At 38.5% G+C, this 13089-nt stretch overlaps 1 protein-coding gene across 1 annotated transcript; it reads right to left on the bottom strand.

Moving 5' to 3' along the window:
- Nucleotides 1–3894: 3894 nt before the first annotated feature.
- On the bottom strand, nucleotides 3895–10985 carry LOC143112731 (transient receptor potential cation channel subfamily V member 1-like). The gene is made up of 14 exons (XM_076274996.1): nucleotides 10782–10985; nucleotides 10354–10507; nucleotides 10096–10248; nucleotides 9885–10022; nucleotides 9503–9801; nucleotides 7885–8061; nucleotides 7467–7697; nucleotides 7212–7282; nucleotides 6328–6493; nucleotides 6126–6192; nucleotides 5337–5701; nucleotides 4506–4627; nucleotides 4133–4236; nucleotides 3895–4028 (listed from the first exon to the last, which is right to left on the bottom strand). The coding sequence occupies exons 1-14, from the start codon at nucleotides 10983–10985 to the stop codon at nucleotides 3895–3897; spliced, it is 2385 nt and encodes a 794-aa protein (XP_076131111.1).
- Between the last annotated feature and the right edge of the window lie 2104 nt (nucleotides 10986–13089).

Below are 13089 nucleotides of genomic sequence, written 5' to 3' on the forward strand. Positions count from 1 at the left end.
CCAAAAAGAATTGGTTGGGTCCATAGCCCGTTTTTTCCAAAAAGTTTTCTCAGATACGGATAGCCGGCCCTACAGTAGACACAAGCGTCAGGAAGGATGGATGGTAGAAAGAGGCCAGGTGAGACTGAGCAGCAGATCAACCAGTCGACCACTGAAAATGATGAGCCCGAAATTAGTGATGAGGAGGCCATGACTACAGGGACAAGTAGAGAGGATAAATTAAAGTTATTTAATGTAAGAAAGAGCAATTACCCTACATGATAAACATATATGCCTTGTTTGCTCAGAAGAGGGTGTAGTAGGCTAAAAGAGTAGGCTAAATCACCAAAGTGAATTATTACATAACCTTTACACATTTGTTGAACCATGGTACTAATAAAAACTACAGGATAGTAAGAGCTGAAATGTTGCTTCATTTATCCAATTTCCACCACTATGGAAAACGTGGGCCGGTCTTGGGCCTGAAACTCCCGGGCACTTTGAAAACCAGCTTCTTTTGAAGATGAACAGACACCTTTTTCAGTTTCAACTAATGACTGGCATATTAGTAGCTGCTGGACATAGGTGGCATGTGTGTGTGTGTGTGTGAGAGTGAGATGGTGAGTAAGCCCTAGAAATGCTCATACCACATGACCAAAATGTTCAGGTCATTTTTATTTAAAGAAATAAGTTATTTATTTTTCATTTTTACCCGAAGTTCATACAAAGTGACATTTCTGTTTCTGTTTTTTTCTTTGATGTCAGCTCTAAAAATATGCTGTTTGTTCTTTGAACTTAAGAGAATTGTGCCTGAAAAGTCCTAGAAAAGAATGCGATTTTGATTTGATGAGTGAGATTAAGAAGATATGGGAACCCTGAATATGCTTTATGCTTTACTATAAAGCCAAAATAAAGTTCACAATAAAAGTTCAAAATAAAACCGCTTGCTTTTTACTTTTTACTTTTACTTCAAATACTTAAGTACATTAAATATCAGAAAATTACTTTTGATACTTAAGTACAGTATATATCAGATACTTTAAGACTTTTACTTAAGTAATATTTTAAAAGGTAACTTTCACTTCTACCAAAGTCTTTTTTTAGTACGATACTTGTACTTTTACTCAAGTATTGCTTTCTAGTACTTTATACAACACTGCACATACGGTACACACTCACATACAGTACACACACACGCACACACACACATACAGTACACACACACACACACACATACAGTACACACACACACACACACACACATACACACACACACACACATACAGTACACACACAGACACACATACAGTACACACACATACAGTACACACACACATACAGTACACACACACACACACAGTACACACACATACAGTACACACACACACACACACACACACACACACACACACATACATACAGTACACACACGCATACAGTACACACGCACACATACAGTACACACACACACACATACAGTACACACACACACACACACACACACACACACACACACACACACACACACAGTACATACACACACATACAGTACACACACACACACACAGATCTGTTTAAAAATATGTTACATGCTAAAAAAGTAACATGCTGTTCATAACATTACAGACATGATTGTAAAATCAATCAGTTTTTGAAACTTTTTTCAAATCTTTTGAGATGTTTGTAAATATTATCTTCTAAATGACATAGTAAAACAATATTTTTTCTGCAGTTAACAACATAACCAACATGATATGATTGTAAAATCTACTTTTTTAACTGGATAGATATTTTTCAATAATTTATATGTTATCTGTTACAAAATATGTTCAAAAAATGATCAAATACTGTTATAAATAACTCTTTTTTTAAATTGTAACTCTTTGTAATGTTGCAAAACACCTTCAGAATATCCTTCTGTGCCATTAAAATCATTACAGTTATGATGTACTTGAAAAAACTGTTGGTTTTTTGCATTAAAGTCACATAATGGTCCATATTTTCTGTCATTACTCTTTTTTTTACCCCATTGTTGCGAAAAATTATTTTCAGTTTTAGGCTCATATAGAGTAATAAAATCAATATTAAAAAAATCTAGAGAATTTTTTTCATAATGCGTGCATGAAAGGGCTAAGACAAGCCAGGGCCCCCTACCCGAACTCTTACCCGCACACAAAAATAATAAAGTGATTAATTACAAACTTATAAGTTCAGAGGTCAGAGGTAATAAATAGCTACATGAATTTAAAGGTGGAGCAAAAATATGTTTTACTTTGGAGTATACAGAATTTTGATTATCCAATTGGCTGTGTTATTGGGATTTTATACATTTAATGTGCACAAATATAATTTTGGCAACCTCACAACCTCAGCCCAGGCAACATTGTCCCCCTGCAATCTCTGGCGACCCCTAGAGGGGTCCGCGGACACCAGGTTGGGAACAACTGTGTAGTAAGGATATTGAAAAAAGTTACAAGGAACGAGCTCAGCGTGAGTATGGAAATTGCTTTCATGTGCTTTGGACGTAAGAAGAGAACTTAAGTTTGCCTAGTTAGTTAGCCTATATATTTTTCTTCCTATCCTATGTTACGCAATAAGGAATGTTTGCAGTTCATCGTCACCATAAATGTAGTTGAATACATAGTAGCCTGGCTCAACTGAAGACTGAGATGATGATTTTGGGTTAGTATTTATTCCATGTGTGTTCTTCAGGAACTGCTCCTTTTTATCTGGCTAGCCAGTACTTCGCAGAACTACAGGCAGTCAGTGTTCATTAGGACAAGTCACTTCGCACAGGTCAATAGAAGTGTTTGGGTGGACAAGCGCGGACATCAGCTCCACCAGCCATGGCAGACAACCTTTTGAGAGTTTTTTTTTGTTTTGCTAGTGTGGTATGTGTTTGTAAACCAACCAATTATAGTATGCGGGGATGTATTGTTTACAAATCCTGATTGAAAAAAAAAAAAGAATCTTCTGTTCATTCATCTGTAAAACAATCCTTATGTGACTTTGAGCAACAAAGACAACTGCTGTGTGGAAACTGTGCCTAATGTCGATAAGTAGGGGTCCACTGTGTGCTTGGGTTTGCTTTTGCTTTGCTTATGACCTGAAAAAAAAACAGCCTACCCTTAAGCTTGTCTCTGGTCATGTCTTATAAGGATACATTTTATTATAAACTTTGTGACATTGTTATTCACCCTGTGTCACTGGGCAGGTGCGTACTTTGGCAACAACAAATTACAATTGATACTTGAAATCTTTTTCAAACAACTGAACTGGTTATCACATCAATTAAACCCTGCCACTTGTGGTGCAAACCTTGCAGTGGTTGCTTTTTCATTAGTTGAAAACAGACTTGAAAACCAGTGTGTCTTCTGTTGAAAATTAATGTTTGTATTGCACAATATCTCTAGTCAATTACAAAAATTCAGACCAATCAATAAAAGTAGACTGTACATACTGAAATGTTATCCATTTATTTTTCTGATCACACAGCTAAAGCATTGTATTGTCGTCGTGTCTTGTATGTGCTCTTTAGTGCAACATTGTTACAATATTCAGGAGGATTCATTCATGAAGGGTGTCACAAGTGAGATGAGAAGACATCATCAATGACCCAAGGAAGATTAGATTAATAGAATTACAGGAATGTATTAATGACTTATATTTTTATGTTATTAAGCTAATGGTTGAACATTCAGTTGTACTATTGGGGTCTCACATAAAAAGTAAAAAAAAAAAAATTACACTGGTATTCTCATGCACACTCACATTTACAACTGTAGCATAACGGGTAATTTCAGGCTTTCTGTGCTGATTTTGTAAGCATAGCATCAAACATTGAAATCAATGGGAGTGGTAATTTATCTCTCTCTAGGTCAACATAATATGAATGTATGGGAGACACTGCCCTCTTCAGGCCTGGTCAGGTGACTGCGGACTCATCTGCTCATGGTCAGAGTTGGAAGAGAAGCGCGCCCTGAAGCGAGTCCTCAGAAGGCTCCAGCCATTTTCTTTCACCGGTGACTCCGCATGCTCTTCTCCTGCCACTGGAAAATAAAGAGCTTTGACTACCCCACATAAAGATTCAATACCCCCTTTACCTTCCCTGTTTGTTGAACGGCTATTTTGAGATTGGTCGTGCGCGTCTTACCCTTCTCTGGTCGGGGTGCAGGTTTCTGCCTCCCTGGATCCTCACATATGGTGTCCTGCTCATTGTTAAAGTTCTCCCAGTCTTTCACCTGCGACTCCTCAACTCTGACCAGGAAGTGCACACAGACATCACTTTTGACCAATTACTAGGATGTGTGTGTGTTATTAGACACAGACACTCTTCTGTTTCCTAACATTGGTACTATTGAAATGTTGTTTACTTCTATATACATCCTGGTGTAGCTATCTACTCACTCTACTACCAGATAAATTCACTTTGCCACTGAAAAATATTGCAATCAATTAGACTTTTTTACCATCATCATGATATATCAAAGCTTATATTTTCTCCATGTGTCCAAATATTGACTCACCTGAGGCACCATCGTCGGTTATCACCTGCGGAGCCACCCAGGTCTCTCTCTATCCCAGAGCGCAGCCTCCTCCTCAGGCACTGGGGAAGAACCCTCTCCATGTCTAAAATAGTAATAGCACGCTGTGGAGCACACAAACCCTTACAAACCTACAGGCATATATGTACATCATGATGTTCCCTTACAGAGGTCTTTGTGCACATCCCAGGTGCGAGACAGAAAAATCTAAATGTTTTAGAAGAGAAGTCCACACACTTCGTGGTAGTTTATTTTCTTACTTTATTTTATCATGTTTGGCTTATGAATGAATGACGTTTCAACCTACTCAGATTCACTGTGAATCTGTTAGGCTAATATCTAGCTGACATTTTGATGGTATGTCCTCTGCACTGATATTTTAATGTTCAATGGGCACTTCAGGCCAGGGCATTTGGCATTACAATAATAACACGAGCAGTCATGGCACTTCAGACCCTCCTCTAAAATATGGATCCCAAAATATGGATCCTGATCTGTCTAAATGATCATGTAGGAGGACTGAGATACAGGTTATGTTATACAGTATGTCTTAATTGGGCCCCTCAATCATATGCCATGGGCTGTTATTCACCCCTGATATCTGAATGAGGCCTCTCAGTCAAATAACACAGTTCATGCTGTGATGTTATAATCATGTGTGGTAATCATGCTTTGTAATTGGCATCTTTTTTCACACCAGATTTTCATACATTTCACAATATTCATGTTTACTGGTAAATAAGCTGTATAGAGATTGAACAGAAAGGCAACACATTTTCCATCATGTTTACTTTCTTTCCCTGTTTGGCATACCTGTAGTTTCCAAATGTTCATGCTCTCCTCTGTGAGTTTCTGCACAGTTTGGCTCATGAGGGCGATGAGCATGTTGAGGAGTAAGATGTAGGTGAGGACGATATAGGAGATGAGCAGCACATAGAACACCTCCTTGTAGCGGTACTGCTCAGTGAACTCCAGGTCCCCCATGCCAATAGTGAACTTGAACAGCTCCAGAGTGGTGAAGTAGAAGTTGTTGAATGTTGGCTTGTCACTTTCACCAGAGTCACTGTCAGGCTGATGTTTGATTGCTGTTTGATTGATGTTTGATTGAAATGTTTGAGTGCTGGATGCTGAGGTTGTGTTACTGTGATCTTTTGGCACATCCATTAGTGTGACCACAGCTGTAGGAAGCACAATATAATGTTATAATGGACATATAGTAAAGTCAGTTTCATGCTGTATCATTATAATATTTACATAGAGAACACTTTCTGCTCTTTTGTTGTAACTGTTTCAGTTTTTGTCATTGTGGAAATACTATATAAAGCTTTTCTCATGGTTGTGTAAACACAACACAAGCTAAGCATCAACTTGCTTTCTTGGGTACGTTGTGTTATACTGATAACTAGTGACATACTAATAACAATATTTTGATGCAATGTTATCAAATTGATTAGATTACTGTGAAACTCCTTGAGTCACACTGAACATTCTGGGGCCAAGTGGATAGCACAAATCTGTACCTTCGGAACAGTCAAATATATACTAATATATGGCAATAATACGTGATAATATGTGAGCATATAATTAGTGTGGCCTTAATACCAGCTGAAAACCCAAAGAGGAAGACAATGTAGACCAAAAGGAAGCGCAAGATATCACCAAGAAGTATCTGTCAGTGTCAGAGACAAACAAGAAAGAGAGAGAGAGAGAGAGAGAGCTTCAATTGTGTGAAGATATCCACACTGAGTTGTAAACAAAGGCAGACATCTTGGTTTTTGAGGAATGTGTGGGGTGGGCAGGGTACCTTCTGTATCATGACACTGTAGATGCCCATGTGTCTGAAGCCTCTGGAGAAGTACAGCAGGTTGAGCCACGACAGGGCCAGACTCAACACCAGAAAGCACAGGTGCTCCACCTGGCCACACCAGTACAGCACAAAGGAGATGATGCACAGCAGAGCCTGGAGGAAACTAGGGGGCAAACCTATGACAGTGAATAAAACTCAATGGACATTATTCACATATGCCAACTCAAGCCTCTGGGTTGAAAACTAAAAGAGGGAAAGGCTGGCTCACACACAAAAACAAAAGTAGAACAAGGTTAGGAGTAGGTAAACTGGTTGACCAACAAAAACTTTTCAAACCCAGTGCCCAATTACTTAAATCATGAAAGGTGATTTGAAAGATGAGGAGCAAGCAGCCTCTATCAGGAACAGCTGAAGCTTAGATCAATATTACATAATTGTGTATGCTGATGTTTCAGACTGAATCTCTATCCCTTTACCAGCTTAAAAGCTCCTTGGCTTACTGGAATAAAATGCTACAAATTATGTTTGAGACACTGTGGGTATCATCAATATCCCGTAAGTAACTTGATGCCCCAAATGTCTTCCACTATGCATTACCAGGATGCACTGCTGCTATCAGCACAGCTAATAGTTTTTTATTTGTGTAGTCATCTATCTAAAAGGTCTAAAGAAAATTAACACAAAAATTACAGGCACATTATATAACATTATTACAGAAGTTAATTGAATTTACATCATAACTTTATATTAGTGCTAATGGTGGGCTGACCATCTGTGTAGGCCTACTAAGTGATTAACATCATTAAAAAAAACTTTTCAATAAATGTTTAAGCAGGACATATGTATATTATATATGAGATGTGTACTGATTGCAAACTTACAAAATCAGTTCAAAGTATCCATCGATCAGCAAAGACTGCAAGTTTGGACGTCTTCTTTTGATATCTAGTAACTGAAAATAAAGAGGTGTTAGTGTGTTCCATCAAGAGACTGCAGGACTTACTTCATGGTAACTAGTCCAAATAATGAATACTGTACCTCCCTGCAGAATAAATACAATGACCCCCAGAATGATATCTGCTGTCCTGCTGCATGCAAGACTCTTGCTTCAGTGGACTTGGGTAAAAAAACAAAACAGATTTGGTTATGGTCATTAGAGGAAAGTGTCCAGACAACATCAGAGAAAATCCACAGAAGCTCAACTCACTCACCATTTGTTTGTTTCCAAAGTATGCAACACAAGTGAAGATGAAGACATACAGAAGATACATGAGGAATTTGAAGAGAAATATTCGATGTGCAAATCTGTCCCATTTCTCATCCAACAGTTTATTAAGTGGCTCCACTTGAAGCATTTCCAGACGTTTCTACAGACAGTTTGATATCAACTTTAACCACAGCAACAGTTTAAATGTATAAAACATGTCCAATGGCATTATTGGTAAAAACTGGCTGAAAAGTAAGTACTGAAAAGACCTGGAAAAAACTGAAAAATTGTTGCCACTGTTCAGATAATGAGTTGTTTTAGGGAACATTATACATGATGTTGCTTACGGGGATTTCGCTGCCATAGACGATTATTTCCAGCACAGAGTTCTCCCCGTATGAATCCAGAGATTCCAGGTCATATAGCGAGCCGGAGACAGGCCCATAAGCCCACTCTATAAACTTGCGGGACAGGCGAGTGCTTTCCTGCCCTTGGATCTCTCGATGCATCATGTGTTTCAGCAACTATGGAGAAACATTTTTAATTAACAAAAAAAAAAAAAACAACATTAACCCTTAGAACCCGATTGACGCAAAGTGCGTCAAAAAACACACCCTTTCTTCTCTGTTACATTGCTCCAGAACGGTTCATCGCAGCGAGATTAAACCTTTATTGCACGACAGAGCAGAAGTGGGGCTTTCCAACGAGACTACACACTTGTCTGTACGATCAAGTATGAAAATTAAAAAAAATCATGAAATTAAATCAAATTGCATCATATTTACAGTCTATACTTCTCTGCATTCACCTGCACACACATTACTCTAGTTTGAATTACTCGCGAACCCGTGATCGCATCGATATGGCAAGTATATCAGATGAAAGAGGGGGCACAGGGCTATCCATTGGTACCATGTTTATCGATCCTTCTGGCTTATAAAACCAGACGAAGTGACTGCAAAATAATAACCATGTACACAAACCCACGCTGCACACTCATTACTCTCGTTTGAATTACTCGCGGACCCGTGATCGCATAGATATGCCACGCATGTCAGATGAAAGAGGAGACTCAGAGCTATCATTTGATACCAAGTACATCCTTCTGGGTTATAAAACAGACGAAGTGACAGCAAAATAATAACTTCATATAGCTGGACTTACCCCACGTTTGTGTCTGTTCTTGTGGCAAAGCATGTTTATAATCCAATGCTATCATGTGTTTCTCTATGGCAAAGCATGTTCATATTCCGGTTTTGAGATCCTAGCAAATTCCTGCATGGCATCCAATTCAAGGCTCACATTGCATCCCAATTTGTTCAACAAATAAACACCTTCTTTGCCTTTACTTTGTTCATGGCAATGGAGTAAAGAGTTGAGAATTATTATGACTGCATACACACAGGCACGCAGGCTAACACGCAACCTCGGGTCAAGTCAGGTCAGATCAGTTCGTGTCACAGATATGGAGCGCAGAAAGGTCATTTTTCATCACTAAATAAAAAATGCCATTTATTTCCGTAAATCACACAGCAAATATTTCTGTAAATTGCTCAGCCCCAGAGTATCCCTCCAACATGGCAATTATATTGCCCGATTCAGGACAGTCTGCCCTACACACACATGAAATGCATGTAGAGCTGTGAGCTTGCAGTGGTGAGATACATGTCGAAATATAAGAATTTGTATAATACACTTTTTATATTTTAATTCTTTAAAAATCAAAATAAAATCAATGCTAGTATTAATACATGAAATGATGGCAGATCTGAATAGCCTAAACTCTCCTGAAAAAAACAATATATAATATATGTGTGTGGCACTTACAATGACCAGAATAAATCCTTATGAATAAAGGTAGTGAAAATGCCCTAAAAACAGCTTAGGGTTCTAAGGGTTAAGGTACTCTCACCAGATGAGGGAGATATGTGGTATTTTAATTAAAGACTGATCACACAAAGTTACCTCAATCTTGCCTGTCTTGGCTGCTAATTTAATTGGTGTGAGGTGCTGCTTGTTCTCAATTTCCTCCAGTTTGGTTTTTGGGTGAAGCTGGGCAACTTTGGTCAGAATGTGGTCATACATCTTAATAATAAAATCAGTGTTCTTAGGGCTGTTATCTGCTACAACCACCAGGGCGTGGAGAACCATGTTGCCTTGTGAGTCTGTCTCGCATACATTTGCTTTCTGATACTGGTTTTCTAACAGGAAGTCAACTATGTCTTTCTGGTTGGTGCAGGCTGCCAGGGAAAGTGGTAACTCTCCTGCAAACAGAAATCACAAGCTTTTATTTGGTTAAGTTCAAATTGACACCATCATGAACTGATTACTACTACTGATATCTCACCAAAATAGAAGCAGGGTCCATCATGCAGCTGGAAGAACTTCCCACAGGCTTTGGCGTGGACATCAGCTCCTTTCTGTACCAGAAGCTCAACAAAGTATTGACTCCTTCTCTCAATGGCTACATGAAGGGCTGTCTGACCTAGAGAACAGAGGAACATTTCTCTGAGCAATTTTATCTAATTTTTCTTGAAAGCTTACTGATAAAGACTTACCTGAGTAATAGCTGCCAGTATAAGCAGCGTTAACAAAGGGCTCCAGGTCTCCCATTTTCTCAGCAATGTCAAGAAGATACTTCACTGTATCATTTTCCCCATTTTTCAGGTTTAGTAGAGCCTTCACCAAGGGAGTTTTACCAAACAAACGATCTGACAGGACATACGAGTAAATACAACATAATGTTCACTGCAATGCCACAGTTGTAGCAGTGATAAATGCATTTATATTATATGTGCATTTGTATTCTCACTTACAGAGAGAGTCAGAGAGCTTTTTGCCGTATTTCTCCAGATGTTCCTGTATTCCGTTAAGCCGGGTGACATCTCTGCTGGCCACAGCATCAAACAGGCTCTGCCTGAAGCTCTCCCCAGCTTCAGTCCCCAAAATATAGCTGCCAAAGACATCTCTCTGTTCAGTAATATTATGACATTGCTTGATTCAGAGTGAAGAGAGAAGGATATACTTCTTGGTAAAAATGGACACAGTTCAGGACATGTTCCGTATAATTTTAGTATGGCTATTTCTAATTTAATTAGTAGGTTATGCTGCTACATTTTCAGCTTTAGACAATCATCATACATAGACACTAGTACTCCTATTTCTTCAATCACTGGATTCAGTTTATCATATGATTAGTGTAACCATGATGACATTTAAAATATGATGGAGTAGCCTACCTCACATTAAGTCTAATCTTGATATCTGGCGCCCCCTCGTCCTCAACGTGACTGGTGTCCATGGGTCCCTTGTCTTTCCCCGACTTGCCCAGCGCACAATCCAGGAGATTCCTCTTCTTCTCAGCTATTTTTCTCTCTTCATCTGCATGTATCTCTTCTTTACTTCGATCATCAGATTCCAGCATGAATGTTTGAGGATTAGTGGCCATAGTGGTTCCTCTTCTAGTAAAGAATGAAGGCATATTTAGCTTACAAATATTGTTGACCATTTCTCTCACTGAAAACCCAGATTTATGTATGTGTTTTAATCTTTGCATAGATTAAATTTAGGATTTTTGGTATTACAGAAGCGTTTCCTAATTGCATTTAGGAAAAAAATCCTTCTTAACTTAAGATAGGAATTTGACCATTACAGAACCATCCTAACTTGAAGAGCTCTTTTCCAAAACGTTATAAATCCATGTTTCAAGTCATGTTATTTAATTGTGTATTTGTGGTAATATCAATAAAAGTGCAGTTGTGTCGTTTTGATTGAGTAAAGATAAATCAAATAACAATAACCCAGTTACAGTTCCACTGAAATTACTTGGAAAAAAAAAATATATATATTTCTGAAAATGCCTTAAAATGGTGGATATAGCGTTTTGGAAAAGAGGTCAACATGGGTTGTAAACCCAATTTATTTGCACCGCCAATTTATTGTCACCCTATAGACAAGTTAAAAGCATTATATCTGTCTTTTCTGTTTCATCATCCCCTTAGAACATTGGTTCCAGGTCAGGTGTGTCAAGTCAAGACGCAAGACGCAAAGACCTCCCCGATGCAGAAAGAGTTTTCTCCACCAAGTTAATTAATTCTGTATATCGAGACACCTTACAGGATGTTATTCTGTCTGTCCCCCATGTTGCCAGTCATTTATGTAGGCAATAGGCATGCATTTATAGCACAAAAAGGGAAATGCAGTTCGGTTTAAATAGAGGCCGATCTGTTCAATTTGTTGTTCTACATTCATTGGTTACGGAAATGATGGTGGGTAGTATGCCATGTCAGTGGTTCTCAACTGGTCTGGCTTTGGGACCCACAATTTCCCATGTTCGTAAAGACGCGACCCATATATATTTTTAGTGTTCAAGCCAATGGATAAGGCAAGCTACATGGTAAGACAAGCAAAGTGCCTGTAGGCCTACTTGTTTGAAACATGCGGATGTTTGGCATTAGCCTATTTGTGAAGTCTTCAGCTCTTGATGTCACCTTTCAAAGTACTCAACAAGTAGTATGACTTTGACAGGGGTGCCTTGCCTACAGCCGTGCCTACTGGTCGGGGTTCGAACCGGCAACCGGTTACAAGTCCGAAGCACTAACCAGTAGGCCACGGCTGCCCCTTTACAATTAACATTTTTATATGTATTGACAATACAGAAAAAAAGTAGTACGCCATCCAAGTTTCTAGAGTCATTAATATTAAAACACCTCTACCTCCAGCAGCCAAATTTAGTAATCTTCTGTATTTCTGGTCCAGACATTCTATAACCCTAATTTAGATAATTAAACAATATTTCTAAGCCGAGTGCTACACCTGCATTATACTGATGTATGTATATCAAATCTCATTAACAAACCATCCAAATAGAATGACTACTTACTGTACGTTCTCCCTGCATTCGTCTTGCTTGCATAAAAGGGAGTGACTTTCTCTCTCCTTCTCTGAGAGTGCGTGCGTGTGTGTTGTGTGTTTGTGTGTGTGAGTGAGAGAGTGAGAGTGAGAGAGAGAAGGGTTGGGCTTTGTAATAGCCATATCCTTTCTCAGGACTTGATGGGAAATTGATCGATATATGCAATAACATATTGCAGAGAAAAATGATTCAGCATGACAAATGACCCGGAAAATGTTCAGCCTGTTTCAAGTTTTCCACATTTTGTTATGTTTTGTTATAGTCCAGGCAAAGTAGCGTTTTACGACAGACTAATTGTAAAATAATTCTTTGCAGCTTAGATCATTTCTATGAGGTGTCCAGAACAACATAGTAAAAGTCCCAAGAAATCTTAGTTAAGGAAATATGTTAAATTCTCATCAATCCGAGATGTGTGCCAATAAGGCCAGGCAACAATACACCCCGATGGTATTTTGTTCCTTTACTCATATCAAAATGATACTTTACACAATGAAAGAACCCATGAAAAGTAAAAATGTTTGTATTACAAGTTTCTTTGAAAATGTTAATATGCAAATCAGCTATACAATTGAATATGCCCAAAATACACCCAAATAGGCTTAACTTTCTCCTTTACTCCTACCACAGTAAAACTTTAAAT

The sequence above is a fragment of the Alosa pseudoharengus genome, unplaced genomic scaffold, assembly GCF_046254945.1.
Source record: "Alosa pseudoharengus isolate Yale_2024_CS ecotype anadromous, Long Island Sound unplaced genomic scaffold, YU_APseudo_1.1 YU_APseudo_1.1_scf_8, whole genome shotgun sequence".
Classification (NCBI taxonomy): Eukaryota; Metazoa; Chordata; class Actinopteri; order Clupeiformes; family Clupeidae; genus Alosa; species Alosa pseudoharengus.

Bases quoted from the DNA above. Each gene is read 5' to 3' on its own strand.
- LOC143112731 (XM_076274996.1), bottom strand. From the start codon at position 10,985: ATGGCCACTAATCCTCAAACATTCATGCTGGAATCTGATGATCGAAGT. The intron at 10,249-10,353 runs GTAAGTGAGAAT...ATGTCCTGTCAG, and splicing joins AAAGCTCTCTGACTCTCTCT to ATCGTTTGTTTGGTAAAACT. The intron at 4,029-4,132 runs GTAAGACGCGCA...TTTATTTTCCAG, and splicing joins TGCACCCCGACCAGAGAAGG to TGGCAGGAGAAGAGCATGCG.